The following is a 27004-nucleotide window of genomic DNA, read 5'->3' on the forward strand; positions in this document are numbered from 1 at the left end:
GAAATCCCGTCAACACTCGTGTCTCTCTTTCTCCCCCTCTCTCTTCCCTTCCCTTTGCTCTCTCTCTTTCTCCCTCTCTCACTTCAAAATGATTCATTTTTCTATTATGGCGATGAGCATGTGAAATGAGCTATATAATCAATAGCATAGGTTTGTAAACAGCAGCCACACTCCAGGGAAAATGTGTTTTGTTTTGGTTTTTTTATGAAAACAACGTGCCCGCCCCCGTGTGTGTGTGTGTGTGTGCGTGTGTGTGTGCGTGCGTGCGTGCGTGCGTGCGTGCGTGCGTGCGTGCGTGCGGTAAGAAATGCTCATCTGACAATGTTTACAAGGGCAATTTACAGAAAATAAAGACGCAGGCCACCCAAAATAAAGGTAGCTTTCATAACACGGCAGGATAAACAGACAGACAAATATCAAACACATTTAAGACGAGGCGATAGTGAAGAGACGTTTACACGCTATGTGTTGATTAAAATGAACTGTTCTAAACTGAGTTTGTGTTCTGTAGATAAGGTGTGTGTGTGTGTGTGTGTGTGTGTGTGTGTGTGTATTCCCGTGGCAAGCCAGTTGCAGGAATCACCGCTCCCACACTCATCGCTCTGACATTTGTCACTTTTTCCAGGCATGACTTGTCGATTACAGCAAATAGGTTCACCTCTGTGTGCAATTGAATCGGAATGTGCAAATGTAAAATGTGACCTTTGATCCTATGAAGATGGCACACGTCAATGGGCCTGCAGGTATAAGGTTAAACATCCGTCTGATATTATAGTTTTCTATGTAAGGGCAATGTCGTCGTGGCCATTCAAAAACAATTATTTGAATAAAGTAAAAGGACCAGGTTTATTCAAGACATATTGGTCTCACCCAAATGCCAAATTAACATGTATCAAAAGCTACAGTACTGTGTTTGAATCTAAATGATAGGAAACTGTTCAAATGATAAATAAGGGTTCACACAGCCGCAGTCATACATGGACTTACAAAGAGCTGAGCACGGAGCTTCTCGTCCTCAGTGGCGATCCTCTCCCGTATGACGGCCTGCTGAAGGTTCTCCTGAGCAAAGGCGCGCTCCACAGACAGGATCTTGGAGACTTCATTCTGGACGAGGGACTGCGCGTCAGTGCTGGCCTGTTTTGCTGCCCGGGCCTTCTCCTTCTCCAACCTGCAATCATTTACACAATCAATACATGTTTTCCACCTCATTTCAAAGAGATATAACAGAAGTTATAGAAGTGTGTAAAAACAGGATTGCAGCGTACACTACTCCCCCCCCCCACAGCCATCTCTAATCACTTCATCACTGTGTTTTCACATTTTGGAAACAACTATTACACATTTTTTGTTCTAGAAAACTTTAAAAATGTTCACTAAAAATTCAAAATCTTTTATTTTTACATCTAAACATGTGCTATTTATCACAGGTTTCATTTACTGAATACTGATAATGGCAAAAAAAACCTGTATTGGTCAAATTTTGCTGAAAACAAACCAATTACAAGCAATAAAAAAATCAAAGTGGCTGCAATAAATTGTGCCATTAAAGAACAACCTATATTTTTCAATGTAAGACAATGCTTACAACAAGGAATTTATTTTTTTTAATGGATCCATTTCTTATTCACTTAACACAGTCACAGCTTGCTTTTGCCCTATTTAGCATTGGATTTATTTATTGTTTTTGAATGTTTTAAATCAACATACTAGACCTGATGGTGTTAGTTTTACACATATGATTTGGCGACATCAAAGCATATTTGTGTCAATGTCACTATGCAGGTTCACAAGTCTGTCGTACTGCGTGTTGAGATGGAGCATATGAGAAAGGTCAGAAAAGCAATTATAGTGCTAATGAAGAATAGACATAGGCCAATATACTTGTATGTCGATTTTCAATGCTAACGTCAGATTCATCCATTCATGTCATTGCTGTTCCACGGCTTGCAGAGAGATTCAAACATAAGTTGGAGTCCAACTTAATTCCAAGTTAAACTGTGTTTCACTGTGATTAAAATATCTGACAGACAAAATAGCTTCGTATTATTTCCAAATAATTAAACATGAGATGCAATTTGCCTTTCAATATGTGAAGCACGACTGTATCAAAACAAGAGCCATTGATTTTTATAAAGCATAAGCTATAGACGCAGGCATATGTACGATCTCCGCAGACACAAAACCACCATTTGAACCCTGTCAATGGGTTTCTCATAGTTGCCTGGCAACACAGTCCCTCCTCAGTGACTGTGCTTGATTGGAGAAGAGGAGAAACGTCCCTGAAAGTCTTCCTCTCTGAGGCATCAAACATTTGTAGCAAGGTAACATAAACACAGAGCAGACGGACGGAGTGCCTGACGGAATTGCAGCAGACGAACGAAATGTGGCACGGCTCTTAATAAACTGTGGCACAACAAAAACATTTTTACCTGAAAGGAAAATATTGCCTGAAAGCACCTCTGATTACCGACTGGTTGTATGACGCATTTCACAGATAGTGGATAAAAAAAATGTAATACAAAATTCCAACACATCAACAGAGCCGTCTATGATCCGGTTTAACGGATCAATTTTAATGTCTTCAGTGAAATCGCTGGTAGTTCAGAATGTCATATATCTTGTACCGTTTTTCAAAAAATGTGCTTTAAAAGGGGTTAAAATGTTTTGCCACAAAATGCATGAATGATTTACAGCCTCATCAGTTTGCTTCAATGCATATAATGATAATTTATCATCTTGGTATGTGGTAAAATGTATAGATGTACCTTTTTAACTCTTATTAACTTTAGTATAATACACTGATCTGACAATGTGAGGATTTTTCGTGTGTTATCCGACTTCAAAGATCTTATTTATTCTCCTCACTCACATGTGAACATATCCAAAGATTATACACTGATGAATCATGATGGACGGCGGGCTAAGTAACTGATCGCTGACTCACGCTTATGGCTTTCAGCTGATGACAGGCGAGTTAAACGAAAATATGTCTCCTGCCTTTAAGCTGACATTTGCCCCCGCAACACCACTAAATGTCAGAGAGCAGTGGAGAGCGAGATGAGAGAGGGAAAAAGACAAAAAAAAAAATAGAGAAGGGAAGGAGTGAGTGTGAGAAGAAGCGACATGACATGTTTGGCCCTGAGGAAGTGAAGCAAAGAGGGAGTGAGGCAGAGGAGTGGGAGAAAGAGATGGAGGGAGACGAAGAGAGACCAGCCATGTCCAGTCTCACAGTCCACTAGGCTGCGCACGTCAGCACACTCCATCCATCATCTGGCTCCAACTCACACACACACACAGCAACTCGTACAGGGAGCCTCCTAATGGCCTTTTACATTCACCATTTCCCCCACCATCCATGCCTCCCTGCCTTCAGAGCTAATGCACCTATGCTAACTTTACCCAGAAGCTTTGGGTTTAACTATGACCACGGCAGAAACAGAAGAAACGGCATTCACAGTAAACAGAAAATGACTGGGCTATACTCATGTGGACCAGCAAACAACAACACATTCATTCTCCATTTATCATTTTGGACAGTTCAGTTCTTTGTCCTGCTATGGGAACCTTGGCTTGCTGGCAGTGCACATTGTATAGATGTAAAACAATGGCAACATGCATACATTACAAGAATAATACTTACTTAACAATAATAAGATCAGTAAAAAGAGTCTGTGTAGGCATAAACACCTTAAAGTATTGCAGTACCCGGTGTGTTAAATTTAAATGAGCTCTCATTTGAAGAAAACTTATATTTATAGCTTTTTCTAAACTAATAAAGAAATTACACCATAGTTACAAAAAAGTACCAGAAAAAGACAAGTTGTCAGCAGCACTTTGAAAACTAATGACAACAGGTGAAGCAGAAGAAATTGTGATTTCTTTGACAGGATATTGCAATTGTGATTTCATTTGCGATTGATTAATTTTAAATTAAAATGTTGAATGTTCACTGAGTAATAGACTTAAGCATAATGAGGCTCTACCACATGACACAAAAATCTAAATATTCACTCCTGTTAATTGCTCGCGCAAGGAGTAGAAATAGAAAACTGTTTAAAATAGAAGCCGTTTAAACTAATTGCACTGTAAATGCAATTTAATTTTGAAAAAAAAAAAAACTAAAACTTACTAATAATAATCTTAACACAGAAAGTCTTCTTAAGGCGTTTTGGCAAATTAAGAAATCAGGAAAATAACGAATATGTCTGATTATAATAGCGAAAAAAACAACTCGGACAAGAGAAACAAATTAGGACAAGAAAATAGCCAGCCTAGCAAAAAAAAAAAGTCAGTCTACTGATTTCTTCACAAGTGCTAACTCAAGCAAAGACTGCTATCACTAGCTATTTGCTATCTTTCTGCTTCACCTTTATTGCTTTCCAGTCATTATTGCCCCGTCCCTGGGATATTGAACGCATTTTTCATTCGACTGTAGAAGATTGGCACCGGGTAGAAAAGGAGGGGGCTTTGAGACAGAATGGTTGAGTCAGACAGAGTGGGGGGAGAAAAAAAGACAGCACCTGAGTATGGGAAAGACAGAAAAATATTCCTCTTTCTGAGTACAAGCATGGGCTGCTGTTTTAGAGGATAGAGGATAATATTTGCTCAGTAACCTGTGTTTTGACGGCTCAGTGGACACTGGAGTAGTGGAAACGGAAAGAAAGGCAGAACCAGTGATGTATTGTAAATTTAAGAGGAGTAGAGTGCTAGTGGGTTGGACAGAGCTGCCCCTTTTTTGGAGAAGTAACTCACAATTTTCAGGAAATGACCATGAAGAGGAAAACCTGGGAAGACTTGAGACGAGTTGTGAAACTGACAGAGGTCAGAACTGAGTCACTTTTAAAAGTTGAACTTTAGGTGTCAATTCTTAAAAACAAGCTGTACTCACACAAACACATATTTATTTTTTAAGGAAGGGAATCAATATCAAAATCACTGGATTGAATATTGGACGGATAAAAATACCGTACAATCCAAAAATCGCATGCTTCACTATGCACAGACTGTAAAAATGTAAATAGAAAAAAATCAGCAAAAGCATTTTTTGCTGAGTCATGTTTGGACTGGTTCATTTCTTCCTTTTGGGAAAACAATATTTGTTCCACAGATGGAGAATTATGTCTTTGAAATAAATGGCTCAGCACAAATGTGTTGTTTGCAACTTCAAAAGTTCATAAATGGTCGAAAATTACATATCGGTAGATACAAAAAAGTGGCATCATCCCATCGCTAATATACAGTATACACACAGGTAAAGACCGAATGACTTCAAATTCCATTTCATACACAAAATACAGATTTAAGTCACGTCTCACTCCTCTTCCCCTGTATGTATCCATCAGTCTTTTTTCCCTGCGCCTCTCCTTTCAGCTCTTCATTCATTAATGCTTCCAGTTGTCTACCTGTCATCTACAAGATATGTCTCAATAGCAGTCTGCCCAGCAGGTTGATTCTGACAGACCTGCAATAGCAGCACAAGCTCAACCCAAGTGTCTTGACACACAGGCGTTTAAAGGCCCAATGCAATATTGATGTTAGAAATAATGTGGCTGAATGTTGGCTATGAATATTTTATGGAGCTGTGCACTTTCCCTGACACACACACACACACACACACACGCATAAACACATACAAACAAAAGTGACTGTGTTGTGGCTTTTTCATATCCCGGTACAAAGTTCAAATTAAATCTGTGGGCATACAAAGGTGCAGTGCGGAGAGACGGGAGATACATTTTCTTTTAAGGAGTCGTCACATTTGAGAAAGAGCATTTTGTACCTCTGTATCCGTCGCTTCACGCTCCGTAGAGACAACTGCACGACAAAAAGTAAACAGCGGCAAACAAAGAGAAGTGGATATTCATTGTCACCTTCTTGTCTGTTGTTGTCTCGTCAAATATCAGACCAGACATTAAGTTCAAACTCCCTCAGTCTACTTGGAAGTGTAAGTCAGTTCAGACACCATGTCGCTATAATTGTGCAGTTACTTGTGTGTCTTATGGAGCGATAGCACTAAAAAAACAAAAAAAAACAATGGTGTTTACATAGAATTCATTCCCAAATGATATTGTACATTAATAGGAGACAACCTTGAAACAAAAGAGAGCTCATTTGCCAGCCGATTAGGCAGGAAGGACAATTTGCTATACAGATAAACTACAGTTAAAAATTCCCTCAGTCACCGAGAATGGCTGCACTTTACAACAATGCGTTCACGTTGGAACATCCTAGGTATAGATGTCTTTTAATTTTTACAGAAGAGGGTTGGTGTAATTGCTGGGTCTTTGGCATTTTTGCCAGCGTGGTCGTTATGGTATATGATCTTTGGTGATGCGTGTAGGTGCTAAAGGTGTTTTAGGGTGATTATTCTAGGAGATTCCGGAGAGAATGACAATATAATATTATTGCAACTGTTAATAATGATTACTCACGTTTTTAATCACATGTTTAAGACTGTATTACTTTGCTATTCCCAACAATGTTAAGCAATTTTTACTTAATGAAATTGACTTGAATACTTACATGTATTTCATTTAGGGCTGCAACGATTATACGATGAATCGATTATTAATCAATTACTAAATTAATCCACTATTAATTAATCGATAATCAATAGCTTTCTAAATTTTCAGCTTCTCAAATGTGAATATTTTCTGGTTTCTTTTTGCTCCATTTGACAAAGAAATTATTAAAACTGAATCATTTTGGATTGTAGACAAAAAACGACATGAATAGAATATCATCATTTCTAGGTTTGGGAAACACAGATTAACATTTTGACGGGCCAAACGAGTACTCGATTAAGAAGAAAATAATCTACAGATTAATCAGTTATGAAAATAATCATTAGTTGCAGCCCTAATGTCATTATTTCAAATCAATAGAATAATTCTTGCATGATAGTATAATAATTCCTGGTGTGCTGTAGACACATTTATTGAAAAGTATTCTAAGCGTTGTTACTATTATAACTATCACTATTATTAGGTTTATCATGAGTATTGTCGTTGACATAATAATAAACAAATCGGGTTATTCTGGATGGAAAGGGGCGCTGCCAAGTTGCTCAGGTGTTCTATGTTTTCAGTGTCGTCGAGAGCTGCGAGGAAATGTGATCAAAGATGAGTAATGCACGGCGATCGTCACAGCTACACACAAACAATCTCAGCTAAATCGGGTCACACTCTGGGAACTTTCCTATGACAACCTCAACTTTCTAGTCTTTGACTGTGTGAGCAAAGAGTGATAAAAAATATTTGAATAAACAAGGTTTAAGAATCTGCATTTGATCCGGGAGCAGTGTTATTAAACAGGCTGGGAGGAAGAAAGACGCTCTGAGAGAAGGTCAATTTTCTCACTGGAAAAGTCTGATGTGCAATTATAATCACACAAGCTGGATGGATATGTGCGAAAACAATGGGCATGTGTTTCACAATAATGACTGATCTTTGAGTCTCCGCTGCGAGGACACTTTAACAATGTGGGCAGAATATAGAAACGGGAAAAAGAAAAAAGGAAACTCCAGGAGACATACAGGCAAGATGAAGGAACAGACAGAGAAAGGACAGGTAAGAAAATGAGACAAGAAAGGGATGGAAAAGGTGGAGAAATATCTGTGACAATCCAAAAAGAAGAAGTGGATGGAATACTGACATGGGATGAGTGAGGCGGAGGGAGGAGAGACAGAATGCTGTGCGAGTTGTCTCCCCCTCGTCCTTCCTTCTCTCTCATCCTTTTCTCTGAGTCGTTCTGCTCTGCTGCCACACAGAGACGGGGCAGAGGCAAATCTGCTTCCCGCAGCCGCTCCTTGCTACAAATGAATTTAGGCTGTACCCAAATGAACTCTTCACAGAACCCTTACTTCATTCCTAGCAGAGCAAAACATGCAAAGCCAGACCTCTGGAGCTCATTTATGGCCTTACAGCCAAACAGGAGAAGTACTGCCTAATCTAAACACCCACTGTTGCTCACAATTCCCCAGATCTGGCAACCCGGCACAGCAATACAGTGTAGGGTAGAGTTACAAAGTCAACAATGTAATCACAGAGTTCATTCCCCCCCCATGTCTCCTGGTCCTCATTTCCTGCCAGAGCACTATTGTCTAATGAAGGAATAAATGCCCAAAAGAACCCTAAAACTGCAGTCATCGACAAATCCCCTTTTCGTAAACTGCATTTATTCATTTAATCCGGCAAGTACATAAATAAAGAAATCAGTTTTCGTCCTCAAGGAGGTTTAATAACAAACAACAAGCAGGAGCAGTTTGTTTTTAGTTAAACATGATTCATTTTTTGTAGCTTCTCAATAACCTAGAGGGTTCACATACTCCATACTTCCATTTCTATGCTTTCAAGCTGTGCAACAGTTTCACCACAGGATTCCCCAGCGCGTAGCCTTGTAAGCTGAGTTGTAATGGACCTAAACACCAAACATATTTTATGTCCCTTACTAATTTCTACAGCAAATGTTACCAGTCCCTGAGCAGAGCATTTCAACCACAGCGAAGGCCAAAATCCTTCCAGTGCCTTGTTTGCCTTCGACAACCAAAAACCTCTCCAATTTAATTAAGGCATGAGAACTTTGATAAGACACAGAGGGTATGTCCCTCTCATCTATTTCAATTAAAAGACAGAGCAGCAGTGACCCTTATCTTTCAAAGCCGAATGAATAGAAAAGTTCAACCATGGGCAGTAGAGAAGTAGGGGAATCAATTTTTTACAAGTCAAGCATATGGCTCTTTTCCACTATATCGTACTCATACGAGTGACTAGTGACTTGTAAAGCAGTTGTTTTCCGTGTAACTGAATCATTGGAATCAGACAATTCAAACTATGTTCAGTACTTCCGTCTGACACAGTCACTGGACTGAAATACAGTGGCAGGGTCGGTGATTCGCTAAATACACCAGACATTTCCCTGGTAATTGTTGATCAACCCATGTTTTTAGGATTGTTAAGGCTTGATTCTTGTGTTGGACTTCTCTTCCTGTGACAGCACTCTAACCAATCAGTGGCCGGCAGCAGGTACTGAAAAAAAGTACCTGGTACCAGGTACAATGCTAGTGGAAATGCAACTTAGCCGCGCCGTGGCGAGGTGGAAACACGCCAATAGATAGAAGTGTAGATAATAACATAGTCCAGGTTTATGTGGTCAAATGATGGAGTTGGTCATAGTGATATTAGATATTATGTATCAGCATCTGTCTAAAAACTGGATTAGATATCGGAAAAACAAGTACAGTTCAGTATGATTTGAGGAAAATACATCACTATATACAGGCATCATTTCCCACCACCACTCCTTTTAAATTTGTAATATGAAAGTGGACACACTGGCATGATAACAAACCTGTGCAAACAAAATAAAACACATGATGATAATGTGACAAATGATAATAAACAAAAAAAGACATTCAAAACTGTTAATTACATGAATTTACAAACAAGGGCTGCCTAACTTGTGATTGCTTACCGTACCAGGCACAATCAAAAATTGAGGGGCTTGAGAGCCATCATGATTTCAATTAATTGCAAGAAGGGTACAATTTTGGAGCACTTATGCTCTTCTGAAAGGACATCAATAAGTGAACTGCAGGAAGCCCTCGCAAAAAAAAAAAACACCCAGGGAAAGAAATCAATAAACAAATGATTTCTCAACACTTCATATTAATTTTACTCTTCTACAATGAGCCACAAAAATGAGGCTAATCGCTAGGCTAACACTACCTCCTCAAGAACATAAAAGGGTTGTGCTTTCTCCCCCCGTACAGTGGAGTGCATTTAGCGGCTAAAGACTGCTGTTCATTGACCGAGGTCTGCTGGAGCTCGTCCAGATCTTCCAGAGAGGGGGGAGCAACACAATTATCCGACATTGTTGCATGTGCACCTGCTTCTTTGGGGTCAAAATGAAGAGGAGGAACAACAGACCACGGCAAAGAAGAGAGGAGAGGGGAGACAATGGAATACGCTCCTCGCAGAAAGAGTGTGTTTCTTCATCACGCAGGGCTAATAGATCACCCACTCAACACCGCGGAAATTACCTGAAGAAAGCTCCCTCTTTCCTCAGGCATGATTAATTGATCCAGAGTGAACAAAAGAAGGAGAGGAGAAGCAGAGGAAAAAAATGCTGATGTGCTTCGGAAGAGAGGTGTATTAAAAACAGTGGGGATTGGAAAGACTGTTGCTGACCTTTTTGACTATTAATGAGAGCGGAAAATAGTCAAGTTCAGTTTATAATGAGATCCGGGAGCAGGAATTGATGCTAGTTAAGTTCCCAGATTCAATTTATCATGATCCAAAATGGGAAAGTAAAGGGAAGAAGAAAGGAGGAAGAGGAGGGCAACAAGAAAGACAGAAAAATACACAAAGAAAACAGAAAGGAATTCGACTATGAGCAGAATATTATAATACACAAATTTAAAGCAATGAATTTACCTCTGAAATAAAAAATAACAAACTTATTTATGCAGAACATAGTATTTTTTTTCCCCATTCCAGTGTGTGTGTGTGTGTGTGTGTGTGTTTATCTAACCAGGCTTGCAGCTCCTGCTCTGCCTTGGCCCTCTCTTGCTCAAAGCTTTTATGCAGTTCATCAGAGATCTCCTTCCTCAGGGCCTCTTCGTCAACTGAGGAAAAAAAAAGAAAGGCAAAAAGAAGCAGAAAAGGTTAAAAACAAACAAAAAAAAGAAGGGAGAATTTTTAAGTAAACAGCTTTTGTTTGCTGACAGGCATATTGTGACTGTTGGGATACGGAGTACAATGATACTGTCGGAAAAAACAGCAAAAGAAAAGAGAAAAGTGGGTATATTTATCCAGCACATGATGGGAAATCTGCATCAATTAAAAATAATAATGTTTTCTGTAGAACAAATATTTTGTTTGTACTCTACACTGTGTGTACGTGTAAGAGTGTATATAGATGTCTGGAGAAGGCTGTGTGCGAGGACAACTTTCAATTCAAACCCATCTTCCTCACAATTTTAAAGGGATCTCTGAGAGTTAAGACATGGTTAGTGTCAGGGTTATAGTTGGGTTTAGGTTAGGTTGACACATTTAGTCGTGATCTTAAGTTGATCACTAATGGGTTCATCACCTTCTTAAATCAATCACTGCTTATTTTGAGTGTCTTCTTCAACAATGCAGCTTTCTTCGTCACAATAAACAACGAAAAATGTTCTGGTTATTTGAGGATGTCCTCATTTTGAGGTTTGAGAAACACTGGTAAACATTTTTTCACATTTCATGTACAAAACAACTCATGCATAACATGGCGAACAGACTGATTTACCATGGAAATGATTATTGCTTACAGAAGCACACATTCTTTTGTCCTCAAATCACACACGGAACACCTTGTCTTCATGTATTCATATCAGGAACATCATACATGCATAATTCCATGTCTCAACTGGTCCATCTAGGCAGGTAATTAAGCATGAAAGTAAAGATTCCAGGCCAAAACGTGCTCTGAAGGCAGAAGTGCCATGCAGTGTGCTGCGACACTGCAGTGATTGGAGGAGAGTCAGTGTGTGTCAAGATTACTCTGCCACTGCATTAGTAAGATGGGATAATCCCTATTGTCAGAGTCTATTATTACCAGGTAATATGTGCTAACAGCAGGCCGGTTGAAAGGCAAACATGCACAAAAACCTAATGCAAACTAAATCAGAGCAACAATGAGAGTTGGTACGTGCAAAGCTGTTTCTTTTTGTAGTAAAAAAAAAAGCTTGGGGCTGTAAAAACACAGGAAGAGTGGGGGAAAAATAGAGCAAAACAGCCTCATGCTCACACTGTTTTAGTTCAGTGGGTTTTGAAAGATGCAGGGGTTATTATTGACATGATTTTGTAATGTGTTATTAGTGGTGGTCGATTTCTTCATTATGTTCTTACACGACCATGACTGGAATTGGAAGACAAACTATTCACCAGCAGCTTGCTTCGGTTACTCCAACGCGAAGTAAACAATAATGTTATTGTATTGTTTCAACAACAAAAAAGTTTTTGTCAAAAAAAGCCTTGCCTTCCAATATCGTAGCCAAATGACATCTTTTAAATGTCACTTACCAGAAACTAATTAAAGAATTTTGAACAAACAAAACAATTTTAATATTAAAATCATATTTTCTTTCACTAACAGTAATAACTGTTTAGGTTTTTTTTATCACAACTGATTCAATATGACTCATTAGTGTCAGCAAAAATTTTGTTTTAATGGAGTAAATGTTATTGGGGGCTGGACGATGTTGCAGTGGCTAGTGCTGTTGCCTCACAGTGAGGAGGACAAAGGTTCAAATCCCGTTTTCTGCCTGGAGTGTGCATATATATGTCCAAGGTGTGCCCCACCTTTTGCTCTGTGTCAGCAGGGATTGGCTCCAGCAGCGCCCGCAGCCCTCATGTGGAGGATAAAGTCATTGAAAACGGATAGATGGATTTTATTGACTGGCTCTGTAGAAGTGGCCTGAACCTCTGATCATTCAAAATGTGCTTCACTCTTTGTGAGGACTGAATAAAGATCCACTTGTAACGTTGTTAAAATTAAAATCAAGTTAATGACGCTGTTGAACTAAAGGTCACGAGTAACCAAGGGCATGCTACAGTTAATATGCTGATATTAAAATTGATTTTCACTCCACTATGGCTGCTCTACCAGGAACCAAGGATTTACTCGGAATTCAGTCAAGTGGCTTCCTCCTTTGTTGGACCTTGGCCACAAGTAACCTTCAAAACTATCTGCGGTGTAATGACTTTGTCTCCCTGGGAGAATTCAATGTTTCTGGTGTGTATATACACCCTCTATAGCCATTTCTTCTCAGCAACGGACAACAAGAACTCACAGTGTGACACTTACAGTACAGTACAGTATAGAAAATGAATAAGCATCAGGTAGAAAGTGGTTCTGTATGACAGAAACACTGGTGCAAACACATGTGGTGACTGACAGTTGACAACACTGCAGTACAGTGTATCCTCAAAGACAGAGAGCGCTGTCACCTATAATCCAGACAGCAAAAAAATATTATCCATCATGTCTGACAAGCACGAAGCACCACTGATCTCTCCACGTCAGAGGAGAGTCTAATTACGGCTCTGTTAAGAAATGTAGCAGTATAAACCGGTGTTCTACGATCAAGGTAATCGACAAGAATAAGACTTTTTATCAGGAGAATATAAAAACAACAAATAGTGAGGATTCATTCAATTACAATATAAAATACCTTTTTAGTAATCGATTATTAAATCATTTTAGACCATAGATGATTTGGTTTGAGTGCATATAACAACTTTTCAGATTTTTTTAGCTTCTTAAATGTGACTATTTTCGAGTTAATCTGCACCATATAGCAAAAGAAGCAAGCTAAAAAATGTTGGTTTGTGGACACAAAAAAAAGACATTGAAGTACTTGGTAAACCTCTGAACTTTCACTCTACTCCTGCAGGTACCCTCACATTAACAGTGCTTCTAACTAAATGTAAAAATCTATATTATGAGCATAGCAGAGACATTTTGCAGTTAAAAAGAGCCATAATAATAATTATATCTGCAACATTTGGAAACCAAAGGAGCAAACAGACAGTTTGACTTTTTAATATATCAGGTGGCCAGAAAAATGACTCCAAAGAACTGCTAATGCTGCTCCCTGTCTACTTAGTCTGCGTCAACTGCAACACACCAATGATTATGTTAATGCTGCACAGGAAAGAACTAGCAAATGTCACTTAAACTTGTATTAATGACTGCAAACAAGGCTTTAGCTTTGCAGCACATTAAGATAAGTAGCTACTACAGCCGCTTTTGAAGAAAAACACTCTATTACTTACTATATTACCACTGTAGATCTTTATACACTGTGTGCTAGACTCCAATCTCAACAGGTCAAGCCCTACCATTCCCCATCGACAATATATCATCTGACATTTAACACTGACTGCTTTTAAATGTCTTCGACTTATATTGAAATTATACACCCATTAGCAGCGTCACTGCTGTGGAAAGTAACATTTTAAAATTCTAAGCTCGGCCCAAGACGAAGCATCTCCCTACTTATCACTACATTCTTTTTCAGCCCTGCAGAGGGAGAGAATTGGTACAGCGAGCAGGCCCACGGGGTCAGCCGGAGTACACGGTCTGATATGATAAACATTGTCTGGAGTCCTTGAGAGTGGCTGGTTAGGGTCAGAGACAATTCCAGATGGACAGAGCTCACATTAATCCCGAGTAGGACATGTAAATGTTAAAAAGATTAAAAACTCATCATCTGTTTAGACGTGTCCCTCTCCTTTTACACCAATCACTATACCCTGTGGAAAAACCCACACAGGAGAAAAGGCGGTGGTGTACAGACTATTGGCAATGTAGATAATAAGATGACGGCAAATTGCATTTTTCATCAGGAGTTTCATTAACCCCAGGACCTGCGTGGAGGGTATAATCTGCAACAATACCACTTCCTCACGTTTCCTGCTTTGCACTTAGTCGAGTCACCGCACATCTTCCACTATGATCAAATAAGAAATAAAGCAGCCAGGTGTTATTTCTGATGTTCTCTTTCATTCACACTAGTTCGTCTTACTTTAATCTCACACCGTGAAACTGGACCTGACTGATCATTATGTTTTCACAAGATAACACAGCGGGGGGAAAAAAGAAAACTGTTTCAAATGCAAAGTGATATATGCACCTGTACATTCAGTGCGTAAACTATGTCACCCACATTCCTCCCTTTAGCCCTGCTCTTAATGCTGCATCTGGGAGACACTTTTAAGCAGACTATTAGTGCAGTGCAGTGCAGTGCGTGGGTTCTGGCATTTAAACATTTATAGCACATCGGAGAAAGTAGGAAGTTCAACCTTGACTATGGAGTAATCAGCACGCATACTGACTTAGGTGATGATTCAGAGACCGCCAACCTGCTGAGAGTCGCACTCAATACCCAACGTTGTGGACGCACATAATCAATGCTTGCCTTATTAAGGTCGTACCCTTTCAGTACTCGGCTGAACTTTGCAACATTTTAACTAGATTCCAATTCATCGCACTTTTTTTGGTCTTTAAGAATAGTGTTTGATCAATCTCTCCTATATAATACTATTAGCTTGGTATACAAGCTGTGAGGTGACCTTGCACGGAGAATACATTCAAAATAAACACGTAAATGTCACTATCTCAGGACCGTTTATGTATACATAGACTGAAATAAGGAAATGCTATTATAGTGTTTTTGTGTACAGTGACAATAGCTAAAAACCGGCTGCTATTTGTCTCTACCCTTCACTCGCAAACTTCACATAGGACTGAGTCAGAAAAGTTCTACACTGCTGTCAATCTGCCTTTCAGACAGTGTGTCCAGTCATCATGTATCAACCCAGCATCTGTGCCTGGCCCCACCCACTGCACCATTGACTCCCAGAGACGCTGAGCTTCCCTGGAAGTGATGATTTAGACACATTTATCCAATCAGTGTAATAAACAGCCGATTCTGAGCAAACTACTCATATTGATCAAGTTCTAGTGCACTTTAAGTAATGAAATTTAAAGAAAACACTAAATATTTGACCAGTTATTTTATGACATTTCAGAGGAGGCACAGCTCTCGCCTCTGGGAGACAAATACGTGCCCGTGTCTCGCAAAAGGGCAGCATCAGACTTGCAGGTAAAGGGAAATAAAACAAAACTGAGGTTATTACTATGTAATAACATTAGCAGCAGAAAGTTAAAGTATACACTTTGCGTCCACTCGAGCGTCACATCAGTAATTGATGACTGAAAGTGTGTAGAAATGAAATGTCGACTCCATGTCGACCAAGGACCAACATCCATAATGAACTGTTCAAAAGGGAAGTGGATTAGTTTTGCTGTGACAGCAGAAGGCAGTTACTCATAACAGCCGCACTAAACTCACCTCTCACCTTTCACAAAGTTAAGTGAGATGCGGCATTTATCTCTTAATCTGACAATCAATTAGAGCAAACAACAGAGGGAGATTTTTAATTGACATGGAAGAAAGATGACACTCGGCAGCAGAGGTGAAGGAAAACATTGGCGATGTTGACACTGGTCTAGTTTTAGTTTTAAGGCTCATCACTTCTGGCTCGTGTAGGTTTGGTATACTATTAAAGAGAGGTTTGGAGCATGAGAATGGAGAGCTGGAAACCAGGTGGAGCTAAAACACTTATTTGAATGGCGTTCAAGCAAAAGCATCGGGGCTTAGTATGGGATTTTAATACTTTTTGCGGTTTTGACCAGGTATCAAACTTCCTCTGCATCACTCAATATCCAAAATGCCATTTGATATCAAATTTCTGTACCTAAGGTACCAAATCACTCAATGGCTCTACACAGGGTCTTTTGGCCACCATAGGTCCTCCTACATGCTTGGAAGAGGAGGTTGAGGAGCGAGGGCAGAGTTAGTTACAGAATGCAACTTCACTGCTAAATGAATCTAAATCCTACACAATGAACATTGGAGGCCTATGGCCGACTTTAATACACAATATACACCCACCCTACTACTTCCTTTCCATAATGAGACCTTGTGTTTTGTTGTGTGAAAGTGTGGAGGTGTCTTTTTAATCACCGGAGTCAGTGCAGCGTGGCATAAGTTGGCCTTTTTTTAATTACCTTACTGATTGAGCACAGTCAAGGATGGGGGAGCCTGCCCACACCTTGGATGCCAACTTGCACCCACGCCCAATTCTGTACTGGGTATTTAAAAAGTAACATTCAAATGTCCTCTACCGATGTGTCAAGAGATAAGGGATGTGCACCCATACTGATACTAAAACTGCTTTAGGAGATCAATGGGAAGAGAGTTAGTTTGTAAGGGTGTCTGAATCTGTGCACAGTATTTTTTCTACTATGATGCAACATCAGTATAAAGTGATGAATCATTTGTGGTAACAGGGTTGACTTTTCCAAATTATCTTTCAGGTGAAAAAATACGTGATTAACCCTGAAAAACTGATCTTTGGGAGGAATGGAGACAAAGCACAATACTCGAATATTATCTCTTCACAAAGCTGAAACAGTGTTTGCGAATAATTTCCAAGTAAATGATAGAATTATTAACATTATTCATTTGATTCAAATGCCACTCTTGAGGGAATACAGTACTGTGCGAAAGTCTTAGGGCACCACCAGTTCTTTTGTTTTTATGTCTGTCAAATTCTCTGATCATTGGCATTTGAATTGGAACGATGTGACTTAAGACGGTCTTATATATTACCAAACTGAGTTTAACTCATACAATATGTATATGGCAACCAACAGTAGGTAAAACACATGTTCTAGGTTCAAGAGATAAAATAAGTGTAGGTAATGTCTAGCAATTGACACTTTAAACCGAAGAAGCTGTTTTTTACTGAAAAATCTGTTTCTATAACCTGAATGCATGTTTCGTGTATTTCCTGGATGTGTTCCAATTGTGAAAAAACAAACTGATTAAAAAAAAGGGATTAAAAAATAATTATACAGTGTAGTCATTATAGCATTGCTAAAGCACAGTACTCTATGTAATTTGTGATATAAGTAGCTGACTGCGTCACAGCGTTTACCCTCTAGCTGTAAACTTTATCCATCTCCAGATGGGTGCTGTATAGGTTGTATGGTAGGTTCTTAAAAGCTCTCTTTGAAAACAAACATGTCCCTGTTGTAGCTGAAAACAGCACTGATATGCAGGTGACAGTGAACCAAAACAAAAAAAGCAAAAAAAAAAATGAGATGCAGGACTTCAGAGTTGGGTGAGAACTATCTGTGGGTTAATCACTACTTTTGTAGTGTAATATATAAATTTCAAATACTATATTGGTTAAAGCCACATTTTGAATGGTCTTTTGTTGAGAACGAGAAAAATTTAACCACAAACAAATATGGTAGAGGCTACTGCTGAGTGCTCTTACAAACTGCAGGATGTGGAAGGGTTACCATGACAGCTTGAGCTCCATAGTGACGAGGCAGAATGGAGCACTACTAATTACAGCATCAATTTATTAACACTATTACATGAAAGAATAAATCATTTCATTAACATTTGGGGGATGGCAATGAATCATAATATGAGCAAAGCTACTGTGAGGCCCATTTTTTTTTAAATGAAGACTAATTACAATCTGCATGAAAAGTTGGAGACAAAAAGCTTAAGGTGGCTTAAACACCCATACAATAAACAATATTAAAATTCAATGTAGCTGGACTTAAATCCTCTACATAACCTTTAGTTTCTAATTAAATCTGCCACACACATTGCAGTATAAAATGAGCAATTAACAATAACGTGTTTTTAAAAAAATAAGTGTTAAAACATGTCTTTGTTGGAGTAAATATAAATAAACTGCTATACTGCATATTCAGCTGAGAATCAAAATATAAATAAGCGGTGTGTCTTAATTGTTAAACAACTAGCAATTGTATTGATTCTATTCTATCTAATTATTTATTAACTTCAAACTTGTCAAACCATGTCTTTTCAGCTCTTGGTTTTTATTGCTTGCACACTTTCAACTCTGCATGCACAGCAGACACAGGCGCACCTGGCTTTTAATGGGAATGACAAAAACTGTGATTGGTTTAATTGATTCTATGCCCAAAACACACCTACGACACTAATGCAACCCCTTTTGTGCGTCACTTTGCACTTGATTCCACGCCATATAAAGACCATGCACTTTAGATCATCTAAATGTGTTTAGCCCATGAGAAAGACACAGACTGCCATTAAAACTCACCAACTGGTGGAGGAGGAGGTGGAGGGGCTGGACTTGACTCAGGAACTACCACTGGTTCAGGAGCTGGAGCTGGGGATACTGGCTCTACAGGGACCTGAGGAGGAGGAGGAGGAGGAGGAGGAGGAGGAGGAGGAGCAACTGGATCACAAGAAGTGGTAAACTCATGTAGGGAAGGTGAAGTAAATGGCTTAGCAGGCTGCAGGGGTAAAGCATCTCCTGGGGGATGAGGAGGTGCTGGCAGGGCAGTGGCAGGCTCAAAAACAGGAGGGGAAGAGAGGGTTTCTGAATTTAGAGGAGGCGGAGGAGGAAGGGGAAAAGCAACGGCTTCAGTCTTGGCAGGGAGAGGACATGGTATGGGTTCAGATACAGATAGAGGAGCGATGGATTCAATCACATGGAAAGGAGTATTAGATTCTGTTACAGGAGGAGGAGCAAGTGGAGGTATCTTTTCCACTGTAGCTGAAGCAGCATGGGGAGCAGGTACAGGTGCAAGTGGAGGGATCTCTTCCACTGTAGCTGAAGCAGTATGGGGAGCAGGTACAGGTGCAAGTGGAGGTATCTTTTCCACTGTAGCTGAAGCAGCATGGGGAGCAGGTACAGGTGCAAGTGGAGGGATCTCTTCCACTGTAGCTGAAGCAGCGTGGGGAGCAGGTGCAGGGGGTGTAGGGAGCAACAAAGGCAAAGATGAGGATGGGGGCACCATGTCATGGATAGTGGGAGCCACTACCTTTTCTTGAGGAGGTTGGGGGGGAGGTGCTGGAGGTGCAGCCACTGGCTCTGTGACGAATGGAGCAGATGGAGGAGGAGCTGGAGGAGCAAGTTCTAAAAGAAGAGGAGAGAGGGGAGGCAAGGAGGTGATCGGTTCAAGGAGGGGAGGCACTGGCCGCAGGAGAGGAGAAGGAGTGAGTGGAGGTGCCTTTGAAGGAGGTGGAGAGGGAGCTTGTTGACGTTTAGGAGGAGTTACAGGTTCCCTCATGCGGTTAATGACATTTTCAGAGAGCTGCAAGAAAGACACAAAGAAAAACTGTAATGTTTGTTTTTATTGTGTACAGAACAACCCAACAAGATACAAAGGTCATCTGTAGAGGATGCTAATTAATAACTTCAGTCAGGCATATGGAGGAATTCATAGATCTGTATCCGATGCCCACAGCAATATTTACAAGGCCCAGCACTTTGGACAACACTGGTTTACATAACTATAGCAGCAGTGGACTCTCACTGAAAGTGAAATTAGCCTCACTTGGTTAAATTTAATAATAATAATAATAGACAGAATTCTACCAGTGATGTTTTCTCTGATCAGATAAAACCTCTCAATCTATATTTAGCATCAGTTGACAGAGGCATGCAGAAGTTTAATACCAGCTCACACACGCATGTGACCTTCTGTTGCTTCAAGGTTTAAAGTTTTAATGTTTAAAAATGGGCTTCGGCAAATTGTGCAAAAATGACTAATTCTATTCAAATTCTAGTTCTGCATAGTTAAGCAGGCTTTCCTAATAAAGTGGGGTGGTGAGTGATAACACTAATAATAACAATAATGAAACCAGTTTAACATACATGATTCAATGTAAACTCAAGTGGGAAAAACTTTAATTTATATACAGTTTACTAGACGGAGCAGACCACGAGGTTGTGACGTCATTGTCAACATTCCCCCCCAAAACAAACCTTCAAAAGTTTAGCGTCTCAATACAAAAACAGTTGTGAGAGCTTTGAACTACTGTTGTTAAAGTGTAAACTCTTTCACAGCTTTACATACTCTGCAGCATGCATTTATTCATGAATGAATGAATGAAAGAATGAATGAATTCCAAGTTAACACACACTACTGTCAGGAGTCTGTTTGCAGTGTAGCATATCCGCATTTTAGCACTTAGTCTTCAAAGCATTAACCTGATTCTACCCTTTATACAGGTGATTAAAGGCAGCCGTTCAACAGCTGGTTTACGCCAGTTCGTATAAAGTCACTTACCCGTATGCCCTTCACCACCGTTACATTCTCGTTCTCGTCTGACTCAAATGACACGCGGCGGGTACTGTTGTTTGCTCCCATTGTCACACCGCAGCTTGTCAAAGTGTCACGTATTCACATGTAACACACTTGTGTGTCTGTTTTGTGTAGTTTCCTAACGCCGGAGTCACTTAAAAATTGACCGGGGCCCACACGCCGCTACTTCCGTGAGACAGCACTTCCGTAGCATGACGTACGGAGAAGAACGCGCCATGTGATTGGTCGGGAAGAACAACGCGTCCTTGCATCGGCGCTTCTCATTGGCTTACGGTCTGGAAGCGGTTCTGAGAGGTTGAGCGTGTGAAACAAGGTGACACTGACAGACAGTCACCTGTTGACAACTTTCCTTTTTCTCTGGCATCATAACATCATTTTCTTTCGATTGCTTTGTCTATATATTCTCACACACTGAATGTACTATATGTCAAACTTGTTTTTATTTCAGTTTAACATCCAGTGTTCTGTAACATTACTGAAAATGAATGACAATAATAATGTGTGCAATGACCATTTCCATTACCGTCCTGGATTCAACTGCTGTTCTTCATCCTTGTATTTATTTTAAAATTTGTATTTTCTATATTCTTTTAAACTGATTTGTGTTTTTACTCTGCTGAAAAGTTAGACTGTTTCATAATTTAACCCCCCAGGATTGAAACACATACACATTTTTCAAGTTGTTCTGGCACACTGCATTTTTAAATTTAGTTTCCCCCTAAAATTAAATTCCAATTTAAAATTAATGTTTAAAAAATGTTTGATTATAAAATGAGCAATATCAGTGGCACTGTACCAGGTTTTTGTTTCTCTCTCACCCCCTCCCTTATTGTTGTATTTAATATTGTTACTCGTGATGAGATACTAATATAATGTGAATGATGGCTGTAGCCTGAATTGCCCCATGGGAATAATAAAGACACCTTGAACATTGAACCTTTTTGTTTCTTTCTACAGGTGATCAGAGGGAATGCATAGGTGTAAAGATAATTAAATAGAAATGTATTTATGTTGCTCAATTAAGTAAATGTATTGCCGAGAAAATAAAATGTTAATTTCAGAAGAAATTAAATGAACTCTGCAGTGATTTTGAGTTCATACGATGAGAAAAAAAAACAATAACAGTCCATGTCAAAATAAGTGACGATTGCTTCAGTTCATATTCATATTCTACTTCATACACAATATTTGAGATATTCTCTGTCAAATGACAAGCAAATTTGTATTGTCATGATGTGACATGAACGCTATTGCTAATCCCTAAATTATTGTCCACATTTTTGTTTAAACATAAACATATTCTTTGAAGGCAGCATAATGCCGCTTACACACTAAGTGTCTCCCGATGTGTCCCTGGGCAAGATGCGTGAGTGATAGAAAATGTGCTCTATGAAAGTGTGTGTGAATGGGTGAATAGCAAAACTGTGAGTGGGCAAGACTAGAAAAAAAACACTATATAAATACAAACCATTTTCATGCTTGTGTTTCCTCACTTTGCGCGAGTCAAATTCTTGCTATGGAGTGGATTTTGGTTTTTGTGTAATGATATATAATAATAAAAACATGTATGAGTGTTTGTCTTTTCTGAAGCTGCCCTCTGAAGTGGAGATGGAGGGGGGGAAAAGCCACAGTCAGCACCACAGGTGTGGACAGTTCCAGCATGGACCTAAAAATGTAGTCATAAATGAAAAGTTATGATAAAAGGATGCTTTATTGAGTGATTTTCCAGTGATCATTCAAAACAGTCAGAGCTAAACAAATTTTGAAGGAGAAAGGTAAGCGGGCAGATGAATCAGTCACAGAACAATGGAAACCGAGACAATTTAACAGTGGTGACAAAAAGAAAGGACAACAATCAGGAACATGCAGTCAAAAGAAGCACATGTTAATTTTGTTGTAATTAATAATCCAGTTTTCTTAAGAGAATGAATCAGTGGATTGTTTCTATTTGGTTAGACATTGAATTACTGAAATTTTACTTTTAACATGCTGAACCTTCACCTTCAGCTCAATCACCAGGAGCAACTAAAGTTACACTTTATTATTTTGTGCATCGTGGTTTAGAAACACAATAAAGCAAAAGTTTAAATCTAGTTGTGTTGTGAGAGAGACTATTTTACTTTAGCTTTATTTTTTTACATACTACTTTCTACAATACCAATTTCAGAAAAGAGTTGTCGCCTCATACAGCAGCTGGAAATTTGATTTCCCTCAAGGATATTACAAAGAATAGCAGTTTATAAGGATCATCCTGGAAATGCAATGCATTATACACAGAGAATAACCCAATACAGGTTTTGATAATGCACCTTTCTTGTGATTTCTCTGCTTTTATATTTTCTGCACTGTATGTGTTTGCAATTCTGTGCAAACATAATTCAATAGAAAACTGACATTTATTGTGGCGCTTTCTTTATTGGAGCATTATTGAGAGATTCCATGTACGCGATGGAAGTGTGTTGAAATATGTAACACAATAGAATCCTTGATCAAATACATTTTAAATATGAAATAAAGATATGTAACGTACAGCTGTTAAAATTGAAGGATAGCATGCTGGAATAAATCGCGCTCGCTGATGTCTTGAACCAAAGCTGGACAGACAATACTATCCATGAAGATACAAAGAGGTGTTATCTATCATTCACAACAGGACAATACATGCAGCCTTCTCTCTGAACATATGTTCATTTTCTGTTACACTTTAAAAGGATGCATAGCTATTCAGATGTTTTAAGTTTTATCATATGGATAGAAACCAAATCCCCCAAGAGGTTTTGCCTTCACCTCTACAATGAACAGATTACTTAATAAAGCATCAGAATGTGCATCAATTCCCTGACGGGGGATTCTCCTGAAAGCCTCAGGCTCTATTGAATACAGTGCTTCTATAGAACAGAGACATTATTGAACGTAGAGGGGATAAAGGGCCTTGCTTGTCGTTTATAAGAGAATAAAAGGAAACAATATAAACACTGATGCTGATAATTAACATTTATCCTGCTTGGATTTTGCTTATATTTATCTAATCGATTTATTTTGGCTGACAAATGGCATTTTATTGGCTCAAACCATGTAAGTGGTTTGTTGTTGTTTAATATCCTAATCTTTGGTATTGCTGCTTGTTGGCAATGTAGTTATCTTGTTTGCTTTGCCTTGATGTTGTTACATTTGAGTCAATTAGACATCCATAAATCCTCATCTAATCAGATTTTTTTGTGTGTCATCCCGGCAGAATGGAGTGCTCAACTTAATAAAGACTTCGGCTGAATCAAGAGTTGTCTGCCAACAGGACAGGGATGAAACCTAGAATATGAAACGAGAAAAGGATGCTGCGTTATAACTCAGATCATGTGCTGAGTAGGAGGAAAGAGACACAGATTCTGTTGCATCAAGGTGTAAAGAATCAAGTAAAGAAGTAGGCTATGCTTCTCAAAAATCATCATGTTTTATTATTACAAAGGCCAAAAGGATAAAAAGTGATACACCTGAAGAACCTGATTAACACAAACACAAAACTAGTGGTTATAATGTTACAGTTAATAAGATACAGGGTATATTTAATAGACATGGACCACATTGTTGAATCGATTAGGAATTTTCATATGATAGGTAAGTATCTGTTAATAAATAGTTTTACTGGATTGTACACGATATAACTTGTCCCCACAGGAACACTTTATTTCAAGTTTCCAAGGGCTACAATCAAGAGATGAAAACGCTTTCACAATTTTGTTCTTGTTGTTTGTATTTCACTAATTATTAAAGCTATTAGCATACGTTAACAGTAACTCCCTCCATTAATTACAGCACCAAAATGACATCAAAATGTGTTCTTACCAGTTTTTTTCTTCTTTAATTATATCTGCTGTTTCGTCAACAGCCACACACACAAACACTGCATCTTAATAAACTCTTTTATAAAAATGTGTACTTTGTGCAACTGGTATTGAAGTGGACGCACCATCAATCAAAGCGATATAACGATCACATCATTCCTTTACTGAACATTAGATAAGAAACAGCATTTGCATTTAGATGTGAGGCATGCCTTAGCAAACTTTAATCCACACCACACAGTTCGGTCAGTCATATGTCAAGCTGAAGGAAATAACCTTGGTGCCGGGGTATAAAAGAAGTCCAGTAGATTAGTGGGACTGATGGGACCTGGGCTGCAGACAAAGCTGATAAGAACTTCAAAATTAAACTTGGACCTCGGAAGCAAGGAGCCATCAAAAGAAAATCTGTGGCTCCTGCATGACCAAGCAATTGTTCTTTTTGTGCAGGAAGAGGCACAAAAAATAAGATCACCCACAATGTTATCTCACCAGTCCACCACGGCATCAATCAGGGCCCAGGCTGCTGGGAATCGACCTCTTTTGCCACTGAATCAATGCCCTCTTTCTTTCTCATTGGTACAGCAGAGATTGTCAGAGATACAGCGCAGGGGAGCCCTGCCAAATCCAACAGTATAGTTTCTAAATGGAGGAGGCCATTAACGCACTGACACTCATCTTTCTCCTCTATTCAACCTTTATGTCAGCAGCCTCGCGAGGACTGGTCTTTTAAAGGGTCAATGTGTAAGAGTTAGTGACATCTGATGGTGAGACTGGATATTGTTTCAGTCGCAGGATTCCGTGGCCTTTCCTACATGTGTCAGGGAAACTGTGGCTACCTTTTCAGAACGCATGTTGTTTTTCTATATTTACGTCAACAGCGTCTGTTTTATATGGAGGCATGGTTATGACTTACATTCTCATAATTATGACTTAGTAATTTTGCCACTAAACATTCAATTTTATTATATTTTATTTTATGATGATTGTATTTCATCCAAAAAGTTAATTAAATAAAAAAAGTAATTTTTTCATTTGAATATATACTTTTCATCAACACACAGAACCACAGTAATGTTTATTATTGTAACGTAGTGCAGACCTTCTGCAATTAATGCCATGAAACAGTTTAGCTCCCAGATGATAAAGATCCCTGTTGATGGAGATCAATGAAAAATATACAATGTTAATAAGTAAAATAAGTAAAGTAAACAAATAAATGCAATTATTATATAAAATATATCCACATAGACCCATTACACTATGGAAGAGGGCCACATGTGTATTCTTTTTGGAAACAAATAACTTAATCCCAGAATTCTGACTTTTTCCTCAGAATCCTGATTTTAATAACCTCAGAAGTCATGTTGTTTTTTCTTTTCTTTTTTTTTATTACACATATGGCCCTAATTCTCTTCCGTGGAGAAATTTATATTTCACAGTAATATACATTTTGAGTCCAACATTAGATTTCTACAATACTAATATACTATTTAATTCGTTTGTTTAATGGGGTCTGTTTATTTCATCCACATTATCGTAGTTCTACATTCATTCATTCCTTGCCAAGAGTCACAGAAAAGTGCTGCAGAGGAACCTGATTCGATCGAAACTACAACTCCCAGGATTCCGTCGTGCAATCTCGCGCTTCTGTCTTCCTGTTTGGGTACCGCAGCTGGAAAAATGGCAGCTGATTCAGGGAGATACAGGAGTGCTGTTAGCAAAAACAAAGACCCTTCTGGTCTCCTCATCTCTGTGATAAGGTAAGGTTTGCGTTCTTTAAATGCAGTTCACAGGGCGGGCACGAAATGTCGCACAGCCGTTGAAGTGTACGCGCATGTTGACACTGAAGAGACGCTATGACAGCTAGCTTTTATGCTATAAGTTAGCTATGTTGGCTACATCCTTCCGGTATTTTTAATTATTGGAAAGACAGTTTAAGCGTCAGTATTGCATTGACTTTATTAGTAAACAATAACTGTGTATTCCTGGCTGAAGCAGGGGAAATAGTGACAATCTCATTTGGTCACGGCGTGTTCTTTTGTTTAACTACCAGGTGCTCACATAACGATAAGTAGTACACGTTCTTCACTAAAACAACGACCAACCTTAGGGTGTTGGTCCTCTAATAACGGTTGTAAAGTGATGTGTGACAGACGTGTTTGCGTTACGGTTTATAAATGTGTATCAATGAAAAACTATTTCAGAGAGTTGCTGCTGGAGTCATTTCTGTGATGCCTTTTTTCTGTCTGTCCGAATCTTTACTTTCTCTCACACAGAAAGAAATTATGTGATTTTTGTCAACTGACATAAAGTTACATAAACGCTTGCTTTTGTGAATGTAAGAGAATCCAATGAGTACAATCACTAATTAATATTTAACGAGGTAATTAAGAAAACAGCACCACTTACTACCATGCTGCCTGCACTGAATC

The 27004-nt window shown here is 39.0% G+C and overlaps 2 protein-coding genes across 3 annotated transcripts in view; one reads left to right on the top strand and one right to left on the bottom strand.

Annotated features, from left to right (window-relative positions):
* Positions 1–20929, bottom strand: part of chchd3a (coiled-coil-helix-coiled-coil-helix domain containing 3a) — a 65538-nt gene extending 44609 nt beyond the window's left edge. Inside the window, exons 1-5 of one of the 2 annotated variants that reach the window (XM_058626102.1) lie at positions 20698–20926; positions 19447–19719; positions 18720–18813; positions 10531–10624; positions 988–1168 (exon numbers count right to left, since the gene is read on the bottom strand). In XM_058626102.1, coding sequence (XP_058482085.1) covers positions 988–1168; positions 10531–10624; positions 18720–18813; positions 19447–19719; positions 20698–20778 — 723 coding nt within the window. In that variant the 5' untranslated portion in view covers positions 20779–20926. Of the gene's footprint in view, positions 1–987; positions 1169–10530; positions 10625–18719; positions 19720–20697 lie in introns of both variants that reach the window. The other variant, XM_058626101.1, reaches the window with a different exon arrangement.
* A 5306-nt stretch (positions 20930–26235) lies between these two features.
* The window catches only part of exoc4 (exocyst complex component 4), a 98556-nt gene continuing 97787 nt past the window's right edge, over positions 26236–27004 (top strand). Inside the window, exon 1 of the mRNA XM_058625566.1 lies at positions 26236–26332. Coding sequence (XP_058481549.1) covers positions 26253–26332 — 80 coding nt within the window. The 5' untranslated portion in view covers positions 26236–26252. The remainder of the gene's footprint in view (positions 26333–27004) is intronic.

The sequence above is a fragment of the Solea solea genome, chromosome 3 (genome assembly GCF_958295425.1).
Source record: "Solea solea chromosome 3, fSolSol10.1, whole genome shotgun sequence".
Taxonomy (NCBI): domain Eukaryota; kingdom Metazoa; phylum Chordata; class Actinopteri; order Pleuronectiformes; family Soleidae; genus Solea; species Solea solea.